Genomic DNA, 22,656 nt, shown 5'->3' with positions numbered 1-22,656 from the left:
GTGTGGAAACCTCTGAGTAATCTGCTGGAGCCAAGAGGAAATCCTAGGGGATATTCATGGCTCTTGGCAGCACAGTCCTGCACCAGCTAGACCTTGACCTACCCCACTACAGCCATTCCCAGGTATGCCACTGCCTGCTTTCACCAAGCAGGGCTTTACAAAGTTAATTTTTTTTAGTACATACAGCTGTATGTACTAAAATTAAAATGAATTTAAATAAAATAGTGCATATTTGTGCAGTACACTGCAGTTATAAACGTTTTCTCTCTCCTCTTTGTATTGCTTTGGAGCACAAATACATTTCTCATGTATTGTCAGGAAGATCTTCCTCTTTGCAAATTCAGGTCTTCTAAAGATGAACGATCTGCTAATCTTTTAAATTTAAAACAAGTCAAAAAGTAGCACATTGTAGAAATCTGCATTAAAATCCGACATTCACACATGCATGCAAACAGTATCTTTCTGTGGTTTAAGACATAACAAAGCCCACACACGCTAGCACTAACTCTCACAATCAGCTTTTATCACAATACTTAATCTACTTTAAGCTTTTGTGCAAACAACAGGAGATCCACGGAATCTCCCATCTCCAGTGCTACATTTGATTCAATATTCACCACTGAGAAGAACAGGGATAAATACACTCAGAACACCATCAACAACTCCCTGTGATTTCTCCATGTGACCAAAGCTAAAGTTATTTAGAACACAATACAACATTTACAGAAATAAAACATTGGTCATTGGCTCTCTAACCTCAAGTCTTTTACCTGCCTTCCCGAAGTTCCAGAAATCATGTGCTCAAATACAAAAAACGAAGCAGCTGTTACCGAAATTCCACAAGCCATATAAAATGCAGTTATTTAGTACAGAAATTTCTAAACTGTGAAAATGTTTAACTTCTCTTTGGTTAAAAAGTAAGAGAGTAATAGTCAACAACACTGACCTACTTCAGCTGCTTAATTTAGAGGATGAAAGAAATTTTAATAAGCACTAGATGATTTTCCTCAGTCTTTACTGGTTGTAAAGCCTGTAAGCATGTAATATTTTTATGTAGTCTTGTAAAAGTACATTGAAAATTCTTTAGTATGTGTAGTTATATTGACCTAATGAAGTTTATCATTTCAGCCAAAGGATGTTGTTTGTGAGGCTGTTACCGGCAGGCTTCCAGACTCCTATAAAATACAGCTGCTTCATGACTCCTGATGAGCCCAGACAGTGCCCCTGGCTACCTGAAAGCTCAGTGACAGATTTAAAAATACAATCCACAGGTCACTGTCCTCAGACAAAGCTTCAGCTAGATCTGCGTGTGTTGTACTAACCCACCAAGTGCAATTTTAACATACTGTAGCTTTACACGCAAAGTAGAAAAATCTTTCACTTTAATGATTAATCAGTGACACTCTCAGGGAGGTTTCTTTTATTGCTTCTGACCTAAATATGAGCTGCAACTCTCCTGGTGCTCCTCTTTGACTCGAGGAGCTGTTTAGCCTCCCATATAGCAGTCTAACAGCACAGTGGATGTGCACTTCTCATTGCACCATACCAGAGCAAACGTGAAGTCCCTCAATTTCAAGGTCCCTAAAATAAACAAACTCATCAACACAAACCTAAAAAGCAAAGATTTGTACATAATAATCTGACTGTTGGAATGATAATTTCAAGTATCAGTTCTACAGATATCACTTAAAAAGAGTGGTAAAATCTTATCATTTTGGATGTGTTTAATGAAAATAGGCTGCAAGAAAACACAATGCATGGTGTAAAATAACAACTAACCTATAAGCTTTCACAAAATTCATTTTCTACCAGCTCTGAAAAATCAAGGCTGTAACAGAAAAAAGTGGGTTCCTTTTCTAGCCCAATTAGACATCATTTTAAACACTTGATGGCAAACACAGGTGACAGTAATTAACCGAATGATGTGCTCTCATATATTTAAGTTTGTTTTGTCTCAGAAAAAACAGAAAGGTTGTGAAGATTCTGAATGTTTTGCAGAGGTTTACAAAATGCAGAAATGCCACCCCTGTGTGTGTGTGCACGAAGGCACAGGTTGGGGGAAAGCCACAGTTCTGATCTCTGGCCTTGGAAAAAGCCATAAAAGGTCTAGAGAGAGGAAAACCTCAAAGCATCATTAGGAGTTTTGCTACATATTTGCGGTGCCTTTGGCACCCCCTCTTTTGGCATTTGTCTCCCTTCCCTCAGCCCTGGCTGCCTCAGCGCTGTCAGCTCTGCCAGCCCCGGCTCACCCAGCAGAGCCCAGCTCTCGAAGCACCGAGCAAAAGCAGCTCCTCCCGCCTTGCCAATCCCTCCATCTGCTGCCGCAGCAGGGGTGCTGGGAAAGCTCTGCTTACATCTCACACTGCATGTTGCTGGAAATTTCTGCCATCTGCTATTGCCTTTCCTCCCATGCTTCACAAAAATATCGGTGACTAAAGAGAAAGCAATTCCTTTATCAGATGTTTTAAAGTGGTGTCAATTTGAACCATGACTTTTTTTGGATTGCTGTTGTATTCATGCGAACATAACAAATCAGCACAGATTAAGGGATAAAGATGCAAGGTCAGATTTATACAGCTAGCAAATAACGAAATATATTCAACAGCCTACCCCGAACCTATTTCTTACAAAAACAATTTTTTAAACTGTGATTTGGATGACTTTTGACCCGTGTGAACAACACATGATTCTCTCCCAAAGCCAAGCCCTAAATTCATCACACAAGTTATTGCACTGGAATGTAACTTCAAACCACAGAGTATCCTACACAAACACACCCTGCCTGTGCCCAGGCAGCACCCAGAGCTGGAGACCGAGCACGCAGCAGTGCAGGGGACCCTCCTCAGGGTGCTCTTGGATTTCATGAATTTGCACTCACGCTGACAAGCCAAGACTTGGATGAGGCCAGATATGTAATTCAAAATACACCTGGCTGCAAAGAAGCATTTTAAAGCAAGGAAAATCAAGCATTTGGAGACTTCAATATCCTCTACAGTCCCTCTGTGGTCCAAATACAGGCAAATACTCAGCCACAAAGTCAAACACTAAAGGCTGTCAGGATGACCCAGCACAGAGACAACCTATTGCTGAGGAACAGCAGACCCAAACCCCTGATATGAAACACCTCATCATGGATACAGCAGACAGAACAGAGGGACCACACTGCCTGATGACACACAGCTTTACAATCACCCTGTTCCTTCTACACAATTTTAAGACAGGACTTACCTTTGTGGGTGCTCCGAGTGCACTGCTCCTCCTGCTTTCCCTCATCTCTCTCCTCACCAGGGCCAGCACTCTCCTTTTCCAGGTGACTCAGGCAGGTGCTTGTGGCAATGGAGGCAGCTGCTTCCCACACTGTCCACAGCCCCAAACCACTGCGCTGAGGAGCTCCATCCTGCCCAGGGATGGAAGGGGTTGGGAGCAGCTCATCACCAGAATGGCTCCATCTTGGCAGCTCACCAGGAGCCCCTCCAGGTGCATCTCGACTCCCAAATGGCAGCTGGGCCATCCTCACCACTGTGTGCTCAGCTCTCTGGCCCGCAGGTGTGAGGGGAGAGGCAGCCCCCCGGTGCCGTGTCTCTTTGGCTGAAGGCGACACCTCTGGCAGTGTCTCCCGTGTCCCAGCTGTCCAGGGCCGATTCCGAACCCCCCCTGGACAGGCCAAGGTGGGATTTGGGGCAGGGGCAGGTCCCTGGGGCAGCAGCGGGGCTGAGGGTCTGTGTGAGGGGAGCGCGGGGCTGCCTCAGGTGGGTCACGGCCGGTTCCAGCCGGTTCTGCCTGGTTCTCACCGCCCCTCTGAGCTCCTCAGGGGCTGAGGCGGGAAAACGCTGCTGGGGGCAAAGGGAGGCTGTGGGGGCAGAAACAGCTGGCAACAGGGTTAATGTCCCTTTGTTTCTCACCACCCAAATGTATTTTAATTGTCAAGAAATGAAGTTAATTTTCCCCAGGTGGAGTCCATTTCTCCTGTGACAGTAGCCAGTAAGGGATGTCCCCATTCTTATTGCCACCCACCAGCTGTCAGCCGGGTGTGGCCCTGCCCCGCTGAGGTGGGCACCTGACATTTGGCCAGAGCTGGCCCACCACAGCTTGGCCACACCGTAACAACCACAGCAATAAAGCCTCTGTGAGCAGTCTCCCATAAGACACCCAAATCACAGCAATAAATCCTGTCCTGTGAGACACCCAGCTTGGGGCTGGGACAGGGATGGATTACCTGGAAGCCCTGCAAAGGGGGATAGTGAGAGAGAAGGTAAACCAGCCAACCAGGCAGCCCATGAAAAGAGTAGAGAATGGTTACAGTGATTCAAAAACTTCCAGGAAGAGGAGTGAAACCCCATCTAGCCAACCCACAGGGACAGAAATCAAAGCATGACTTGATTGCAACCTAAGTATCTCCTTGGGGAAATCTGAGGTATGATGTCATGTAATTTATATGACAAATATTCAGAAGGGGATTGAAACAGATTCTAACTTTATCTGCATTTAAAGTAAAGTTAGACTTTTTGCCTAGAAGTGAAGCTCTCCATTCCAACCCGCACTGAAGATTGGCCAATCACTGAAAATGAAGAGTGGGGATTTTTGTTGTCATCATTAATTGAAAACTTTCCAACACTTTCTCAACAGATGAATGAACCCACACTTCTATAATATAGGCTTAATACTTAATGAATAGAAATTAAAAACAATAATGAAACAGTGCTCTTCAGAGCAGTGATTTGGTGATGTTTCTTAAAAGGTGCACCACACAGCTAATAAGCAGTGCACCACTCCAGCTAATAAGCAGTGGCAAAGCAAAGGTTTGCAATATTTTGTGTTCCTTAAAGACCTGTTGCAGTAACACTTCCCAAAGTCAAATATGGAGACTGTCATCCACAGTTTTTCTAATGGTTGTTCATGTTAACCTTTGACCATCCAACTCCTCACTTTGTTTATAACATAGCAATATTACACCTCCAAATAATAAGAAATTGTGCTGGCTCAATTCTTCATTAGGATTATTACATAAAGATAGTTGTGAATACTGCAAAAGGAAAATAAACCATTAAGAAAGCATTTGCCACTACTGGGTTCAGTTATGGGTCCCCATGGAGTAAAACTCACCCTTATGGAGATTTGGGTAGCTGCCAGGATATAAACCGTAACATTTGGGTTGACAAATCTGGGGCAGTCCACTTTATTTACCAGGAACTGAAAGAACTCTACTTGCACCAAAGCAGCATGAGCAAGAGACAGCTTTTATGGGAAAAGGAAGACCTGAAAATTCATACTATTTTTTGTGCTGCCCTTCCATTCTTGAGCATGAAACACACAAAATAATTGGTTCCCTTGGGTACACAGATTAAAAGCCCATTCACCACGCAGCACAAAGCTTCCCATTTCTGAGCACGTGAACATGTAGCAACTAGACATTTCACACAGCATCTTATCAGGTCTAGAAGCCTGGAGAACTAGTTTCCAAAAACTTCAGACAAGGTCACAGCATGCACTGAGGAAGTATTGCTCTACCATGGATTTCTTTTCTGTGCTTAAACACAGAACAATTTCACCAGACTTACGCCAAAGGAAAAGTTGACCTGGTGAAGAGTTAAGAGGTCAAGCAAGAAAGCTTTCAACATCTTTTTGATATCTCTGCACACCTCCCATGTTGAATAGCACACGAAGACACACTGGAGTGTTTATCAGAAAGTGATTTGCCTTCAGGAACCATAAAAAACTGGATTTGTCTTCTGCCAAATTTTTTTGAGCTTGGAAAATCTCAATTATGTAAAAAATATGCTTTAAAATGGAACACTGACTTATCTGCTTTCGGGAAGGGAGGTGGAAGGGACACAGCCTCTGTGATTCTTTGTCATAACATTCTGGGGTTTTCTGTATAAACTCAAATTCTGAAATGTCTATAAAATTTCACTTAAACCCAAAATAGACCAAGGATACAAAATACAAACGATTCCATTTCTAGTATAGCTTTGAACAGACAATGCATCTTCATGTAGTACTTGATTTAATGCCCATTTTATCACAGATGGTATAATCACCAAAATGGAACACTTGAAAGGAATTTGACAAACAGAACCAGATGTAAAACATCTTGAAGCTTACAAATTCATCACAAAGATTAAGGAGGACTTGAAAATATGGGGTTTCAAAGCTTCCAGCAGACCAACACATCTGTTCAGCCCAGAAACGCTTTCCTACTTCCTTGTGTGTTAACACAGTGAGAAGATGCAGTAGGAACTAGATCAGAAGCAATTCTGTTTGGGGGGTTTCATTACCTTGTCTCTGCAGCAGAGCCAGGGCACAGAATAACCACACATAAAATGCAGCTGAAGAACATGGATGCATTGGCCTCAGGAGAAGTATTACAGGCAGGTGGGAAGCAAGGAAGAAATGTGCTGTTGTACTCCAATAATTAACGTTAAAGTGGAAGTGGATGGACATTAAAGAATCCTTCTGCCTATGAATAACTGTGCTTTTATTACTGGTTAAGGGATGGGCCCTGTGGAGTCACTTTGCAAAATCATTTTTAAACTGCAATAATAACACCATGCAAAAGGATGCTCCTATGAATGTTTTAAAAAAAGAACCAACCAAGCAAACTAACTAGTTTCTTTACTTAATCTTCACAAACAACTGCCCTCCTGAAGAAATTACGCCCTTGTCTACACCAGCCTTGTAACCACAATGTCCTGTTTATGTTGTGCTTACACATTTAATTCCTCACACCGGCCAAGGATGATCATTAGCACCTGTATCCTCACTGCCACAGTTTTAAAGTCCACCACAAAAAGCAAACACTAGTCTGCCTGAAAAGTTAAAATGCCTCAAACTTCCCAAAAACACTTGTTTGAAACTTGAGTGCTGATCAGAAGAGAGCAGACACTTGAGCCAAGCATGGGAGAGCCAAGATCTAGGAGAGGTGAGCAGACACCACCAGCAGCCAGGAAAGGCAGCAGTGCCAGAAGTGTTATTTCCAGTCTCCAGTCATGACTCTTAAATCCTTCAAAAAAATCTTTCAAAGCTCTCATCCACTCTAGTGGTTCTGGATACTGTCCACATTAATCACTCCTAGGAAAAGAAGAAAACGTTATGCTTGTGCAAGCAAAAAGCTCATCAAGCTGCATGCAAAATTTAAAAGTTTGCCCTTTCTAGCATTTGGAGTCCAAAAGTATAATGGAAAGAAAGCACTGAGTCAACAGCAGAGCATCTGCAACCACTTTCACTGAAGATGGAAGACAACCAAGTGCTGGAAGCATGCTCAGGAGGAGCCTTCCTTCGTGACAGATGCCTTCAGCATTCCAGTTTGCTGGCTATTGTCACCACTTGGTTCAAAGAGAAACAGTGCTGGCATAAAGCTAGTTTTAATATAGCTGCACCAAAATATCTCTTGCCCCGCAGGGAATAGTTACCTAGCTGTCTCCCATACAGTTTCCAAGCAAGATTCAAGTCTGTCAGCAATTTAACCTCACCACATCAGATTTGTACTGATTTCTAGATGCTGGGCTACATAAAGAGATCGTGTAGTGTGGGAAGAATCAGCACTCCTAGTACTCAACTGTCAGTGCTGAGCACCCAGTGCTTATTCAAGCTACTTCAGAGTAAGGGTTTTTTTGGTACCATACATTAGCAGCTTCTCTCTGAGGTGAGCTGTGGCATGAAAACAGAAGTATATTCTTGAGGAACCAAAACATTTTTCATCTGCAGGGTGGAAAACTCCTGCTAAAGGAAAGGGTTGTGAATATTTTGTTCTATCTGTCTACAGAAGGTTTCTTATGCTCTCAATCTCAAAAAAACTCACATCCTCTTCACTTCTATATTGTATATACACAGCATAAGATTCCAGTTCCTGTGGATGGCTTTAGTTTTGTGACCATAAACTATTACCATGTGCTTTTCAGGCCTCTTCAACTCTTCTGTCCTTCATGGGTGACAAACCATGTTTTTAATCACAGCAAAGAAGTGTAGCAACATCCATGTCAGTTTATGGTCAAAGGGTTATTAAATTAGTAGCAACATTATTAGAACATTCATCAACCATTGTTAGAAGTGACAAATTTTTACTTCGTTATATAATTATTTGGGGATTTTTTCCCTCATATTATGTTTTGCTTCTTCCATCTGTAAGTTTCCATGAAGTTGCAACACAGTTTTGGCACAAACTGGGTAATTTCCATCACAATGTATTCATCTTTCTTCATATTTTCATCAACATCTGGAATCATTCTGCATTTCTCAGAGAAAATATTCCCCAAATCTTATTCATTAGAAGAGTGGGGAAATTTGACACTAGATGATGCTCTAACGCAAAAACGTTCTACAATGTTTGAATCTGTTTCTTTAACAGTACACTTTCTTCAAAGTGAGAGGAAAAAAATTCATCTTTCTTAACCTTTAGCTCCTCCTAATAGCTTCTGTCAATATTCAAAATTGGCAAGTGTGACTGTTCTGCTACTTTAACTTTTAAAGTCTGCTTTATTAACTCATGAAATAATGTAAAACATTAAAACTATAAACACTATATAAAAGTACATCTGTAGCACAGGAAACAAAGGTAAAACTCAAATTTTCTTTAATACAAACCTATCATCTACAAAAAGCCTTTTGTAATTTCTGGGTTCTTGTTACTTCTGCTCCAGATACTATCTTAACCCAAATAAAAATAAAGGAATTTTATACAAGAGCACAAGTTTATTGTGTAGTTTTCAGATTATAAAATACTCCTCACTCACAACTACACCCAATTCAAAGAGTTGTTTTATCTTTAACCATTCTAGAATACCTCCCCCTACCTGCTCCAATGTCCTTACAGCTCACCACTTTCAAAGCAGCTGTCAACAATATTGCAGACACCAATCATGCATATTGCAAAATTTTCTACAAGTTTCCCAGTTTTGCAACTTCTGGCATCCTCAAAAATTTTGCATCAACTCCAAATAAAACCAAACCTTCCTTCTGCTCAAATATGTGTGATGCAAACGAAGCTGGTTATTCAAGGATAAGACATAGCTCCAAGTGTCCACACTTGCCTGGAATCAAATACTCCTTGGCTTACTTCACAGCACAAGCACAAGTTTCTGAATACCTCTGCCCATCACACCTGTACTGACCAGCTTACAACAGAACTCATAAAACTTGTGCAACTGCGTTTTCTAGGACTTTGGAAAAATAAGTGTCCTCCGGCAACTCTTTGATTGGAGTGGGGCCCAACAGCAATGAGAGATGCCTCACTTTTCATCTTGACAGAGCTTGGAGGCTCCATCTATTTTCTCTTGTGTATCGGCACCATTTCCTAGAACGCAACTTTCTGTTCAGACTGAAAATCACCAGTTTTGTTCCACTGACTGGTAGCAGAGACAGACATGCCCAGTTTGTTCAGGGAGCAATCCAGCTGATGCTGTGCCATGCCAGCTGCTGGGAACACTGCTTGCACCACATGGAGAGCAGCCAACAAGCTCTGATGCTCCATCACCTCCTTCTCTCTCCCACACCAGCTTTACACTCTGCTGACTGAAGCCACTGGAAGCAATATGACCAAATAAATTGTCCACAAAGGAAACTACCTTGCTTCACACTAGCTCACTATTTGTCAGACATCAGAAACACTGTGCAGTTTGCAAGCCCACCTGCCTGTAAATTTCCATGTAATTTATGTCAATGCCTGGTAAACTGGTGCTCAGCACCACACCCTTCAGTTGTCCTCAGCAGAACAGTTTGCTGACCTATTTCCTTCACAGACTTGCTCCCACACCTGCACTTCTCAGCAGGTACTCAGAAAACTCACAGATTGTTGCAAGGTCAGTGAGCCAGGAACAGCCACTGAAGTGGAGAGCTGTGTCTATAAAACAGAGACCACATTAGGCTGGGATAACGAGATGCCTGAAAGCACTGAGTGAGGTAGAGCAATACCGAACCTGTATGAGCACCTGTGGAGCAAAGAGACAGGACTGACTGTATTTGTTGTGTGCACATTACCTCAGTGTGACTGCTGTGCCTCTCGCCAGGCTGACTGGTCATGTCCCAGCAGCCCAAAGAAAGAATTCCTTTTCTTCCCCCCTACTTCTACACTGGAAGTGACAGTACAATGAGCATTGTGAAAGAACATACACAACTCTCTGCTAACCTGACCAAAACAGTCATTAAAATGGGAAGACCAAAGAAAGAATACAAGTCATGAGCAAACTCCTAAAACCTGCTATTAACTCCTCTTAGATTAAGGAGAGGCACCCCAAAAAAGCATTTTCATTTAAAAGCTAGACAAAGACACTGTATGTGATATAAAAAGAACAGTAAAACACATGAAACATTAACATGTGAAAGAAACATGTTGCAATTATGTCAAATACTGCTTTTTATATTTTATTAACAAGCAAGCATCCCTGGAACTGGGTCTATATAAAAATACTTCATGAACCAATCAGAATACAAGGGAGTTATATAAATTTATTTTATGCAACACTGATTAGTTTTGAAAATTTCCATTTTTAATGTTTTAATTTCAACTTTTATTTTTTAAAAAAATCACTAAAAGGACACAACCCACAAAAATACAATCTGTATCTGCTCTATATTTACAGATAACTGGTCACTATTAAGGCACAGATTTTAAACTAACATTTTATGTAGCAAGTCAAATATTTGTGCATAATGTAACACTAACAATACGATACACTGTACTGTTATTTTCCCTTTGTGGAATCAAAGTAAGTGAGAATTTTCTTTACTTCCAGTGTGTTCTTTTTTTTTTTTTTATGTGAAACCCTACTGAAAAATAATGTTGTTCATGGGAAATTTTCCACTTTGGTGTAAATGAAATAAGCACTGCTCAGCAAAAGACCACATCAACTTAATACTGTAAGAAAATCAGTTTCTGAGTATAGTACCGTCTGGATACATAGCACGTACTTAAAAAGACTAAAAATCTGAGTGTAAAGCTTTAGGATGCTTTTAGGTTTAGGCAAAATAAGCAAGAAAGGGGTTGCAGAAAATTCTGTACAAAGTGTTGCTGAATATTTATTTCATTAAAAATATTTCACAAAATAATGAGTCTGAATACAATTTGATTTGTAAGCACTGGGCTTGCAAATGCAAACATTTAAATGACAGCTTATCTGTAAGCACATAAATAGTCCCTGTGAATGGAACTATCTGCATGCTTAGGAGTAAGCACAAGTGAAAACAGCTTTAGAATGAGAAGTTGTGGCTTCCAAGAGGGTTTCCATGAAGTCACTCTTGCCTGTGTGACACACGTCCACACAAATCTCTGACACATGGATATGGACTCTTGGTGTTGGGCACAGGAGCTTGGTGTGAACAACTGTGTGAGTACCAGATACAGTTTTAGCCAGTCACATCTGCAGTACCATTTTTAAACCAGACGAAGCTGCTACTGGATCTACAGGGGAAGTCACCCAGTTATACACCATTAAGTAGATATGGCTGAAATGAGCACTGAGCAGCAATTTTTAGCTAACCACAAGACTTTATATTATTGCTTGGTCTATGCCCTCAAGTAATAGTCTCTTTAAATTCCCTTTGTGTGTGCAAATTTATCCATACATCATTTTGCATTCTCACCTTAAGAGAAAGAATTATCCATGGAAAGTGTCAAAACTCTCTCACCCATTTTTGCATAAACCCCAACTACTGTAAATATTATTCTAATGCCTTCTGTTAAGAGCACTTGACAGTGGTTTATGTCCATCTCAAAAGGCTTGTACACTGAACATAAATAATACATTACAGTAGAGGTAAGGTAATTCACAATATTTCTCATGGGAATGCTTTTCAATTAATGCTTGGAAACTACACATTGCATTGCAAAAAGAGGCACTTTATGGATTCCTTCATTACACTGAAACCCTTCATAAACCCATAACACAACATCTGTAAGGACAGAAGAATAACATTGCCAAATTTTTTGGACTTTCACAGTATAAGAATGCAAAAGTTAGCTCTAGCCACTTACAACATGGACTCTTTCTGTTGAACATAACTTGTTTCAGAAATAGTTCATCTCCAAAGTTTCAAACACTTCTGCAGCTGACAATTACAAATCTAGATCAAACAAAACAGATGCTATTACACCTATTTTATGTAGGTCACTTCATTGCTGCATGCATAGTCATGTAAGAAATACGAGTCATTTATTAAATGGCAACAGTGCTGTCTTGTCAAATTAGATTAGTTGTCTGTTTAATCAAACTGACAGCCCAGAGCTCTAGTTTGATGAATGCCTTTCAGTCTCTACCATAAATCTGCAGTAGATCAGTTTAATCTGTTACGTATTGTAGGTGTATAGAATCTAAAAATAAAAGTCTGATATAAATAAGTGTCCTTTAGTGGCAGGGTACTAAAAATAGCCCTTTGCTTTGAAACAACCATTGAAAACAGTTTTAGCATAACAGGCAGCAGTTAAATATGTTGACTGCAAAGGGTTAATATTGCAAGGTCCATTTTGGTCTTTCATTGCATCTGTTACAGTGAGTATTATTGCAGGCAGCATTAGACTGCTTCATAAGAGCATAACAGGACTGGTCCACTACCAAGTGACTTGATTTTGGAACAATCTCTTCAGATAACTACTGGGGAGACAGAGAGAAGAAAACCAAAAATCTGCGTAAGAACCAGTTTCTAGTACCATTATAGTGAGATGTGACTTAATGTAGGAACACCTGAAAAAATTTGATTAGTGCCAATATAAAAATTGATATGGAAATGAAAGAGAGAAATAAATTTCCACAGGACAAGAAATCAGAACACGTAAAGTGCAGAAAGACCTCAATAATTATTTTAAGCAGTACCAGAAAAAACCATCTTGATAAAGCCAAATCTATGCTCTCTGGCATCCCAGCTCTTCATTCTTCCTTCATTCAACAAAGTACAAAATTCAGTGCATACATTATAGTTATAGGTAATAAAATACTAAACAAAGAACCCTATATTATTATTATTATTGCAAATTCTGTCCAATCTACAAGAGTAAAACATAACCCACATTTGGTGTTTCAAAAGACAACTGACAAAATGTGTTCTCTCTGATTTTTTTGGCACAGTACTGTGCAGACAAAACGCTTTGGTCCTTGACACCCAAACTCCCAAAGTGCAGAGGGTGGTGTGCAGTGAAGGCTGTCCACAGGATTGCCATGTCCATCTTTCCAGCTGATTTCTGAGCCCAAGCTCCTGCTACCAGCGCCCGCTGACACTGGCAATGTCCGAGTGATACTGGCGCGGCAGTCTCCCACTGGCTCCCCCTTCCAGGAACGAGGCACGGATGTTGGATGGGTCAAAGAGCTTTCTTCGGTTTTTGTTCAGTTCTGGAGAGGTCAAGCACACCCACAGAAATCTCCCATCAGAAATTCATTTTAATGTTTTGATCTAAACCAAATGCAAAACTTCTGTTTAAAGGAACAAAGTATTTTAGACAGACACAGTATGCACTGAAAATATCTGTGAGGTACTCCTTCAATTAACAGTTCAACAGGATAATATGAGTGTCAGGTTAAGACTCAGAGGGTCCTTGGGATGCAGGCATCTACTTGGGGCAGTTCTTATTTCTCAATGGTATAGTGTGAAGCAGATCCTTTTTTGCAATATTGATTTAGATCAAATTGACATAGCTGGAACTTAAAAAAGTTTGTTATAATATTCAAAGGCTGCAATCTTCCTGGAGGCACAACCATGCAGTGTGGACTGAGATTGACAGAAAAGCTTACTACTAACTTGATAATTTCTCAATGCACAATTCTTCATTTCAACATAAAACTTAAGCAGTATTTTAACAAGGACTTTGAGAAAAAACAGATGCTCACCTGTCATTTAAACATGCACCCTAATCTTGTGTTAGTAATAACTCATCCAAAATATTTTTCTTTCCCCCACTTTCCTGTTCTTGTAAACTCTGTGCTAGATACAAATCCCCGAGAGATTACATAGATTTTCATGACTGCTACTGAACTAAGTACATTTGCAAACCAAAAACCAGAAAAAAACCCCCACAAAGTCCCCCAAAAGCAGGCACTTTTTCCCAGTAGGATGACTGCTCTGCTAATCAATAAAATGGGGGTAGGGAACCAAAAGGTTGAAAATGCCAGTTCTGACTGGTATGTAGTGCTGTTCAGACCCTGCAGGGCCTGTAATCCCAGAGATTCCTGGACCCTCAAGTTCAGGGCATCAAACTCCTGCTGTGAGCTGAACTTTCTACCAAGTTCCAGCTTTACAGGACTATTCCAAGTGAGCTGTTATGAGGTCATGGGAAAGCTCTGTAAAGCCTGGGTTTAAGCACCTGTCGTGAGGGGCAAGCTAATATCACCTCTGTGGACTAGACCCTTACTTTTCAGTCTTTCCAAGTCATTTTTCCTTTGTCAGCTATAAACACACAATTTGAGTGAGAAGAATACAAACAAAGCTTAAAATCAATAAATGGTACTCAGTGTTTTTTACCTGAGATTGCAAGCAGCATTTTTCTTCTGGCACCAAAAGTGGTAATTCCCAACTCTTTCAAATCTTGATCAGTAAGAGTAAGGAATGTCTGCAGATCAATCTAGAGTAAAAAGAAATAAGAAAATTATGCAAAACAAGTCTTTCCACAAAAGTATTAAGTAATACATGTGGCTCAGAATAGCTTCATTTTTTTTTTCCTGCTGCATTTTACAGTTACTCTGCCAAACTATTCTTTGCATGTAAACAGCAATCATGGCTTTTCAATGGCTTCTTCACACAGTTGCTCAATTTGCTACATTTCTGACAGAGAAGGAGAAATTAAAAAGTAATCAGTTCTGGAAAAGAAGAGAAAATTAGTTACTCATATTTATTTATGAGTCTTGAGACTTTTAAGTATTTACCACAATTTTAAGATTTATGATCCAGCTTTGAAAGAACAGCTCATGAAAATCCTGTCACAAAGTGAGTTCTAAGTGGCTTTTGGTGAAGAGACAGAACAACTACTGCTGGAAAACATCCTACCAACACCAAGGTGCCTCTTGAGGGAACACCAACCTCTTGCTGCTGGAACACATCTGTGTATTTGCCCAAACCAAGCTTGCTGAAGAGCTCAGGCAGATCAGATCCCTTAAACAAACTGTTGAGGTTACAGCCATTGCTTCCTGTCAGTGAGGAGATGCAGTCCATGTAGTTACTGCTACTGAGATAGTGTTCAGCTGAAAGGGAACAAGTGCACTTTTCAGACACATCACAAAAGGGCATCGTTTTCCACCAACATTATATTCAGCTAGCTCATTAAATTTACGAAGTATTCAAATCTTTATTTCACAGGGAAAAAAAAGCTTCTCAGTGCTCTAAGAGAATGAACAGTATAAAGCAATTTTTTTGTTAATTAAGTTCCAGTGTTTGTTTTCTATAGACCTACTTTTGTCCAGCCAACTCATTGCTGTTTCTTTTATCCTTTATCCACACATTTTACTCTCTGGGAAAGCTACAGCTGCCATAGAACATTTTCTTTCACTGCCAGTGTATTCGTGTTTCTAATTTTCTTCTAACACACATGTAAATATAATTTTAATCTTCATTTATTTTAATTAACCTAGAACTTCCATTGTTGTCCAATTAGGTTGAAAACATCAATAGATTGATTTCAAATAAACGTGTCATCTTTTTAGTTCTTCAAGTACTTAGAATGCGACGTGCAGCCATTCACAGCTCAACTAATGTGCTTTTTAAAACCATGAATATTTTCTCTAATTGGAGTTATCCTTTCTTACCATGTACAAATTTTATTATCTGTGTACTTTGGGATTTAGGTTTATTCACCTTTAAAAGAAAATGCAACAACAAAAAGTATAAACAGCCACAGTACTTATTTCCCCATAAAGCAGATAGGTAGTATGGACTTACTATTCTCTACCTCCACTTTTCACTCTTCCAGAAAAGCATCTATTAAGTTATTAAAAAAATGTAAGTTCAACTAAAGTAAAATTTTAATTCGTAAACTTCAAGCATCGTTAAAAAAAGTAATTACAAAACATACAGCCTGTGTCCACAGAAAGCAGTATTTAAAATCATGCTAGGCCATGCCAAACACATGGACAGGCTTCTGTCCACAGAATTGCCTGGGTTGGAAGGGACCTTAAAGCCCATCTCATTCCAACCCCTGCCATGGGACACCTTCCAGTATCCCAGGTTGCCCCAGGCTCCATCCAACCTGGCCTTGGGCACTTCCAGGGATGGGGCAGCCACAGCTTCTCTGGGCACCCTGTGCCAGGGCCTTACCATGCTCACAGGGAAAATTTTCTCGTAACATCTGACCTAAACCGATTCTGTTTCAGTTTGTAGCCACTCCCCCTTGTCCTGTCACTACATGTTCTTGCAAATTTTATCCCCATGAAGAGAATCATGCTTTAAAAATCAGTTTCAGCATGGAATATCACTTCACCAGTGAGCAAATAGCCCCATAAAGCCCTGGCTGTTGCTGCACTGATAACAGAGCAGTATGAGAGCAGTCTAGAAATAAGCCTTTGTAGAGGTCTGGTTTCAGTATACCTTGAAAAACCCACTCCATGACAGCAAAGAGTTTTTAAGCAAGAATATCTGGCATTTGACAAATACCCTTAAAAGTTTTCCTTTAGGACCATTATTTGTATATCATGTTACACAAGCTTGCACTTCTTTGTAAAAATTTGTAAAAAAAAAAAGGTAATTATTTATTACAAGGTGTCAGTAATTTAAATCCCTAGTGAAGTCAGGATACATTCATATCAAAATAAATATTGATATCAATATGATTACTTTTTTAAAATCAGATGATAAGAGCTTATTAACCTGATTTGTTTTGTTTCCGTTTGGGGCTGCCAATTGAGGAGACAAAATCATGAGCAGTGGGTCCAAGGCCATTCCGGTCTCTCCAGTTATCAGATTCACTGCCACTTCCCAGGTGCTCCCGACTGCTGGACCGGGAGAGAGACATGGATGAACCCTGCAAACAACAGGAAGAAAATCTGGGCTGAAAACAGAGGTTTCATTGTGACTCAGATGTTTTCTTTGAAGCAGCTCAGTTAAAAAGCAGCTTTTAATGCTCGCAAACATTCTTTTTGGCAGTTGATCAATAGTCAAATAATTGCAAACCGGACACAAAAACAGCAGGTGTGCTTAAAACATATGCAGTTTACAGTTTTTAAGCAGGAGTTATTTAAAGACCATGATTCAAAATAAATTTCTCAGTATTTCCAAGTTTGTTTCCAAAACAATTCCATGGCATCAAATTCCCACACAAATTCTAGACAAAGCAATCTATTGACTACATCCCTTCACAGGGAAGAGAACATAACAGAACATTTATCTGAAGATAAGTGGATCAAGTACACACTACTTGACAACAGTCTTGCACATAATACAACAACAATTCTGCAATGGCTTGTAAATTTGTAGTTGTTTTGTCTGTGATCTTTTAAAATAGGTTTTCATATTCCTGTGAAATACTTATTATCAACTCTCATCACTGTGGGTGAGAACGTAGCAATACAAGGCAGCAGCATTCAGTGGCAACATACCCAAAAGAAATTGACGTTATAGATATCACATACTTACATGAGCTAAAAATTGTGGAAATGAACAATTTAATTCTATAAACTTGCACCAAATTGTGACTGAAAAACATCACTTAGGAGGCAGCAATCTTTTACACTATTCAGTAAAACTGACACCCCTGAAGAAACACTGTGTTCTTGGTTAGAATCACAGACCCACTTAGAGATTTTAGACATCAAGGCCTGGGAGAAAGGCCCACTCCAGCTCAACCAACATAGAAAAGTAATCGCAGATTTTGGTTGCATCTTTTTCTTTCCCCGGTTACTACTGCATTACATGTAGCCAAGCCTACTGCATGTACCTGAATGGCTCAAAAAGTTGACATGTCAAGTGGAGAACACCAAGGCACATTTTTGTCCTGGCTGAATATTTCTTTTGCATTAACAGACAGTATATCCTAGAGAACTATGAAGTCCCCTTCTTTAAGAAACATACCATTTACATTTTATATAAGCAGGACAGAAAAAGGTGTCTCTGTGGAAGCCGGGAAGGATTACAGCAAGGAAGCACACTAAAAAGCAACTTCAGAATGCCTTTGAGAAGAAGGGAACAAATTCCCTGTAAGATTCCCATGCTGGGACTCTTCTGAAGAGACTTGCTGGACTCTCTGCTTTCTGCCTGGGAAAATTCTGAGCCCAGTGCATAGTGCAAGGAGAGACAGCCCTCCCAGTTCTCTGCACAGAAGGAAAGATGAGCTGCTCGTTCTACTGTTCTCCTCCTCTGTGCAGTGATACACATCATATAGATTATCTGTCATACATACACAGTTTTCATTAGGTTACTAAAGCCCTGCTGCTTGCTTGCAACTACTGGGATGTTTGCTCCTTAAGTTGTTTGAAGCTGCTTTAAACAAAGATATTTTAAGAAGCAGACCTCTATGCTCTATGACTTGCCTATAAAACAGATCTAACTTTGTGTTGGGCTGAATGTATTCCATATGCCTTAATACTTATGTAAGAAATACTTTTCACCATAAAAAATATTTAGAACAGGTATCCGCAAGATTTTTTTTCCGGAAGTTATAGACATATCTCAAGAGAAACAACTTACTGAAAGTAAACTTCCATTACAATATACTTTTATATACCTCATATGTGGTGGTCATGGAAGGCTTGTACGATACATGATTCGCTCTTCTTAGCTCCTTGATAGTTTCTGCAGGCATTGATTTAGAGAACCCCAAACCACTCCATGTATTTGTTGGAGTTCTCACTTCTGTTACCACTGGCTTCTTTAACATAGCTGAAAATACAGAGACAAATCAGTAAATCTCAGCCTTAGTAGAAGTACTGAGAGGATAGGACTGAAATCATGTTTGCTAACAGCTTGAGCCCAGCACACTCTAAACACCTCCACTTGCTACACAGCTTGAATCCTACCCTTCCTTAAGGCAATTTACTCTGCCAGAAGATAGTTAAGTCCCACAGGGCTGCATGGAAGCCAAAGAATCGTATCTGTTTCAAAGAGAGAAGCTTCTGTTTTTCTTTTAGTGAATGGGTAATTTGGTTTATTATTTAACAGGGTCAAAGATATGGTTAAGCCTCTTACCAATTCTACAACTCAATTTATCCCTGAAGCAAGAGGTCATTTAGCTGATGTGACAAACACCTTAAAGTTAAATTTGCATCCAAATAAAGGGAAGTATTACAGTAATGAGCTCTCTGAAAACAATATTGGTCATTTGCTCATGGATTTACTTACACATCCCACCTGCAAGCTGCTTACACTGTATTTTATACTGTGTTGGTATTAAGAAATTTTTGGAACATAAAGCAAATGTTTCACTACCACTTCCAGATTTTATTAAAAACTGGATTACAAAACAAAGTTCAGGAAACCATTTCATCTCAGTATCAACAAACTTTTCAGAAGTCACTGTTCATCCACATACCTTTGGTTGCTAGTAGTTTCTTCTGTTCATAGTCAAATGCCTAAAAATGAAACACGCAGAAGATCATTTAATTGCCATTCTAACTAAATGTCACTCCAGTAGTCATCTCTTTGTGAAAACAAAGGTTTGCAAAGTGGCCACTGAATACATCTAGGAGAAACCTGAAATACTGCACAGTAATTTCACAGTAGCCCAGTTAGAGCCCTAGTTACTTAAAGTGTTCATTGAAACATAGATAAAGATTTTAAATAACTATCTGATTTCCATTTGAGCGAGGCTAAAGCAGTATATTTACAAAATGCTTAGGAGGAATGAATTTTTCTTCAATTTTTTTTTAATGAGACATCTTTCAAGCATAGTTTCTCTCCTTAACCATCTATTCTTGGCATTTAAAACATTCCTCAACAGTACGAAAAAGGTAATATATCTCAGCAAGTCTAGCCACCACAGTTATTTTTAATAATCTTTCAGGTTTACTTCTCCTTCATGCATTCATTTTGTGAAAGGAAAAGAACTTAAGTTTTGAGATAATTCAAAGAACTTTTGTATGTGTTCTACCTGTGTCAGTGGAAAATGTGAAGTTTAAATACCCCTGATTAAACAAGCTACACTTTGTTGAACTACAAATCAGGAAATCTAAACACACAAAACTACAAAAATGCTGTATTAGCCTGAAGTGTTACATTCTCTACTAAAAATAACTAGAGGAATAACTAAGGAAAAGGGCTGCAAAACACTAATCTTTCTCTTGTTCGACTACTCCACACAGTCTGGTTATGCCCACACTCCAATAGATCTATACTGAAAATAATCCTGTTACTGCTTCCTGACAAAGGGGTCTCCTCTCTCTTTGGGGAGAGTTGCAGTAACATGGCAGTAGTTTGTATTTGTAGGCTGTAATTAACCAAGTTAATTAAGTATGAGAAGGTGTGAAATTTATTTTGTAGCTATAATTCTCTTGAAGCAACAATGTAAGACTTCTTACAGGCAAATGATGGAGACAAATACAGCCACCCAACTTTGTGTACTTAAACTTTTCTTACTCAAGAGAAACGAAGAGCTTTTCTGTTCTCAAGACTTTTCATTGACAAACCACTCCTCAGTTGAAGCAGTTGATGGCTTGGCTGTGAATACTTTTACTGAACTGGTAATGACAATTCAGCCTCCAGTCCCCAATCACCTCTGCATTCTATGGTAACTTCACTCTGCAGTATCAATATTTATGCCTAATTGGCTTCATTCAGGGAGACCTACCTGCATATTTACAAAGGAGGGCTGCGGAGCCAGACGCGCTCTCTCGGAGTTCTGCTGGGCGGCTGCCGCCCGCTCGGCCGCCCGCTCGCTGCCCGGGGCCTTCTTATCAGCCACGGGGCTTTCCGGGGCACCCAGCTCTGCCTCGGAGAGCAGCCTGTCCGCAGTGCTGCGGGGACAAAGGCACTGTTAGCTCAGGCTGCTCAGGCTGCCTCTGCGCCAGCAGCGAGCGCTCAGTGCGGTTCTGGTAACTGGGCTTCACCCGGACAAGTCTGGCAGCCAAACTCAAGACATGTCCGTACACAAAGATCTCTGCATTTTCAGCAATATTTCCAAAAGTTTCAGCTCTCCTGTACCTTTTTCTCTGTCAGTGAAGGAAAGCAGTGTTTCTCCTTCCTGTATCACTAAGAAGCATAGTTTACAGATTCAGTTTTGAACTGTCTGGGGTCTGGAAATATTGCATGTAATCCCTACACAGTGTGATTTCCCATTTAGCCTTGCTCAGGCCAGCAGTTCAAACAGGTTCACACTCGTAGGATAAAGAGAGATTGCATAATAGGGACTAAGAAACTTGACATAGGTCCTACTTGCTTTCACAGCTTCAAAAACTGCAGTCCTACATGCCTACATTACCTCTCAATGCAATTTTATTTTTCTAAACCTTGGCCGCATTTCAGGCCTACGCTAGAACAGTATAAACTCTTACTTCAAAGCAAAGTGATCCTGTTTTTGAAGCTGTAAACTACTACCCCCAAGGAAACTGTGGAGCACTATGTCCTCAACAAAAAGAGCAAGACACACAAACAACCGAATTTGGTTAGCAGGATTCCTTGGATTTTTAAACTGTGAAAGCAGAATTAATGAAATACATATCATAGCCTTAAGAGTGTAAATAAATGAAGCAAAAGAAAATATGTGTCTCAGAAGAGTGGTGATAAACAGTTCCCAAACAAACAGTGAGAACATGAGTATGTCAGACAAAAACATTGCATTTAGAACAAAACCTGTGTTGCCAAGATGTATTATGACTCAAATGAGCCTTTCCCACTGCTGGGTCATTAAAGAGCCAACCCAACCAAAATCATTACTGAGACAAGTGTTTGAGAACATGCTGCTATGCCCTGAACGCAGCTTTCCTAAGAAAACAGCCTCAGGTACACACAAAAGGAAAAAGCTGTCAAATTATCCTCTAAGCAATCAATAAAGAAGGAAAGTGCAAAAATGTATACTTTAGAAACAGGTAATGAAAGTTCCTCTGACAAGGATCTCCGTTCTTTTGTGGGAGAGAAAAGACATTTTTTTAAACTCAAAGACAAATAGGATGAACAAAAAGCATTCGAAGTCTGCAGTTATCAGACAAACTGGGGGCTAAATTAATGCCTAACGTGATGGAAAATCAAGGCCAAATTAAATCAGTTCTTTGAGTATCTTATGACTGAACCCTCCCTTCTATGTACAAAAACACGTGAAGTAATTTTGCATTGTGAAAGTTCCACTAATCTGTGTTTATACACTCAGCTTACTGTAAGTGGGAGTTTTTGGTGCCTTGCAGTAATTCCACCGTTTGCCTCTTGGCACAGGCCTGCTTGGAAGAGCTCATCATCTGCTTCAGGTCACTGGTGTTTGCTGAATGGGACGGACTGCGGGGCATGCCCACTTCTACAAAAGCATCGTTGCAACCTACAAGGCCAATAAAAGGAGAGTTAAACAACCACCCTGCTGTGTCCTAGTGAGCTTGCTGCAGGAATGATAACTATGGGAGAAAACCTCCTCCTCCTCCCTACAGGACCATCTTCAGGGATAACTCTTTGGTCAAGGTTAAGAAGTCAAGATGTGTATGTTCAAATGCACAAAAAAGGTGTCAGTATTCACATATATAGTAGTCACACTAAGTATTTCCTTTTTTCAAATATTTATTTTAAGTAATATTAATTAATATTAAACGTGAAGACTGACAATTCAAAGTGACTAAGTAT

The 22,656-nt window shown here is 40.0% G+C and overlaps 1 protein-coding gene across 1 annotated transcript in view; it reads right to left on the bottom strand.

The window, feature by feature from the left end:
• Nucleotides 1–10,335: 10,335 nt before the first annotated feature.
• BICC1 (BicC family RNA binding protein 1) overlaps nt 10,336–22,656 on the bottom strand; it is a 91,722-nt gene continuing 79,401 nt past the window's right edge. Inside the window, exons 14-21 of the mRNA XM_039554054.1 lie at nt 22,204–22,360; nt 20,684–20,849; nt 19,430–19,469; nt 18,626–18,780; nt 16,774–16,927; nt 14,995–15,155; nt 14,440–14,539; nt 10,336–13,313 (exon numbers count right to left, since the gene is read on the bottom strand). Of these exons, the coding sequence (XP_039409988.1) occupies nt 13,183–13,313; nt 14,440–14,539; nt 14,995–15,155; nt 16,774–16,927; nt 18,626–18,780; nt 19,430–19,469; nt 20,684–20,849; nt 22,204–22,360 (1,064 nt within the window). The 3' untranslated portion in view covers nt 10,336–13,182. The remainder of the gene's footprint in view (nt 13,314–14,439; nt 14,540–14,994; nt 15,156–16,773; nt 16,928–18,625; nt 18,781–19,429; nt 19,470–20,683; nt 20,850–22,203; nt 22,361–22,656) is intronic.

Source organism: Corvus cornix, chromosome 6, assembly GCF_000738735.6.
Source record: "Corvus cornix cornix isolate S_Up_H32 chromosome 6, ASM73873v5, whole genome shotgun sequence".
In the NCBI taxonomy this organism is placed as follows: Eukaryota; Metazoa; Chordata; class Aves; order Passeriformes; family Corvidae; genus Corvus; species Corvus cornix.
The sequence above is the reverse complement of the archived record's forward strand: the minus strand, read 5'-3'. Positions and strand labels throughout refer to the sequence as shown.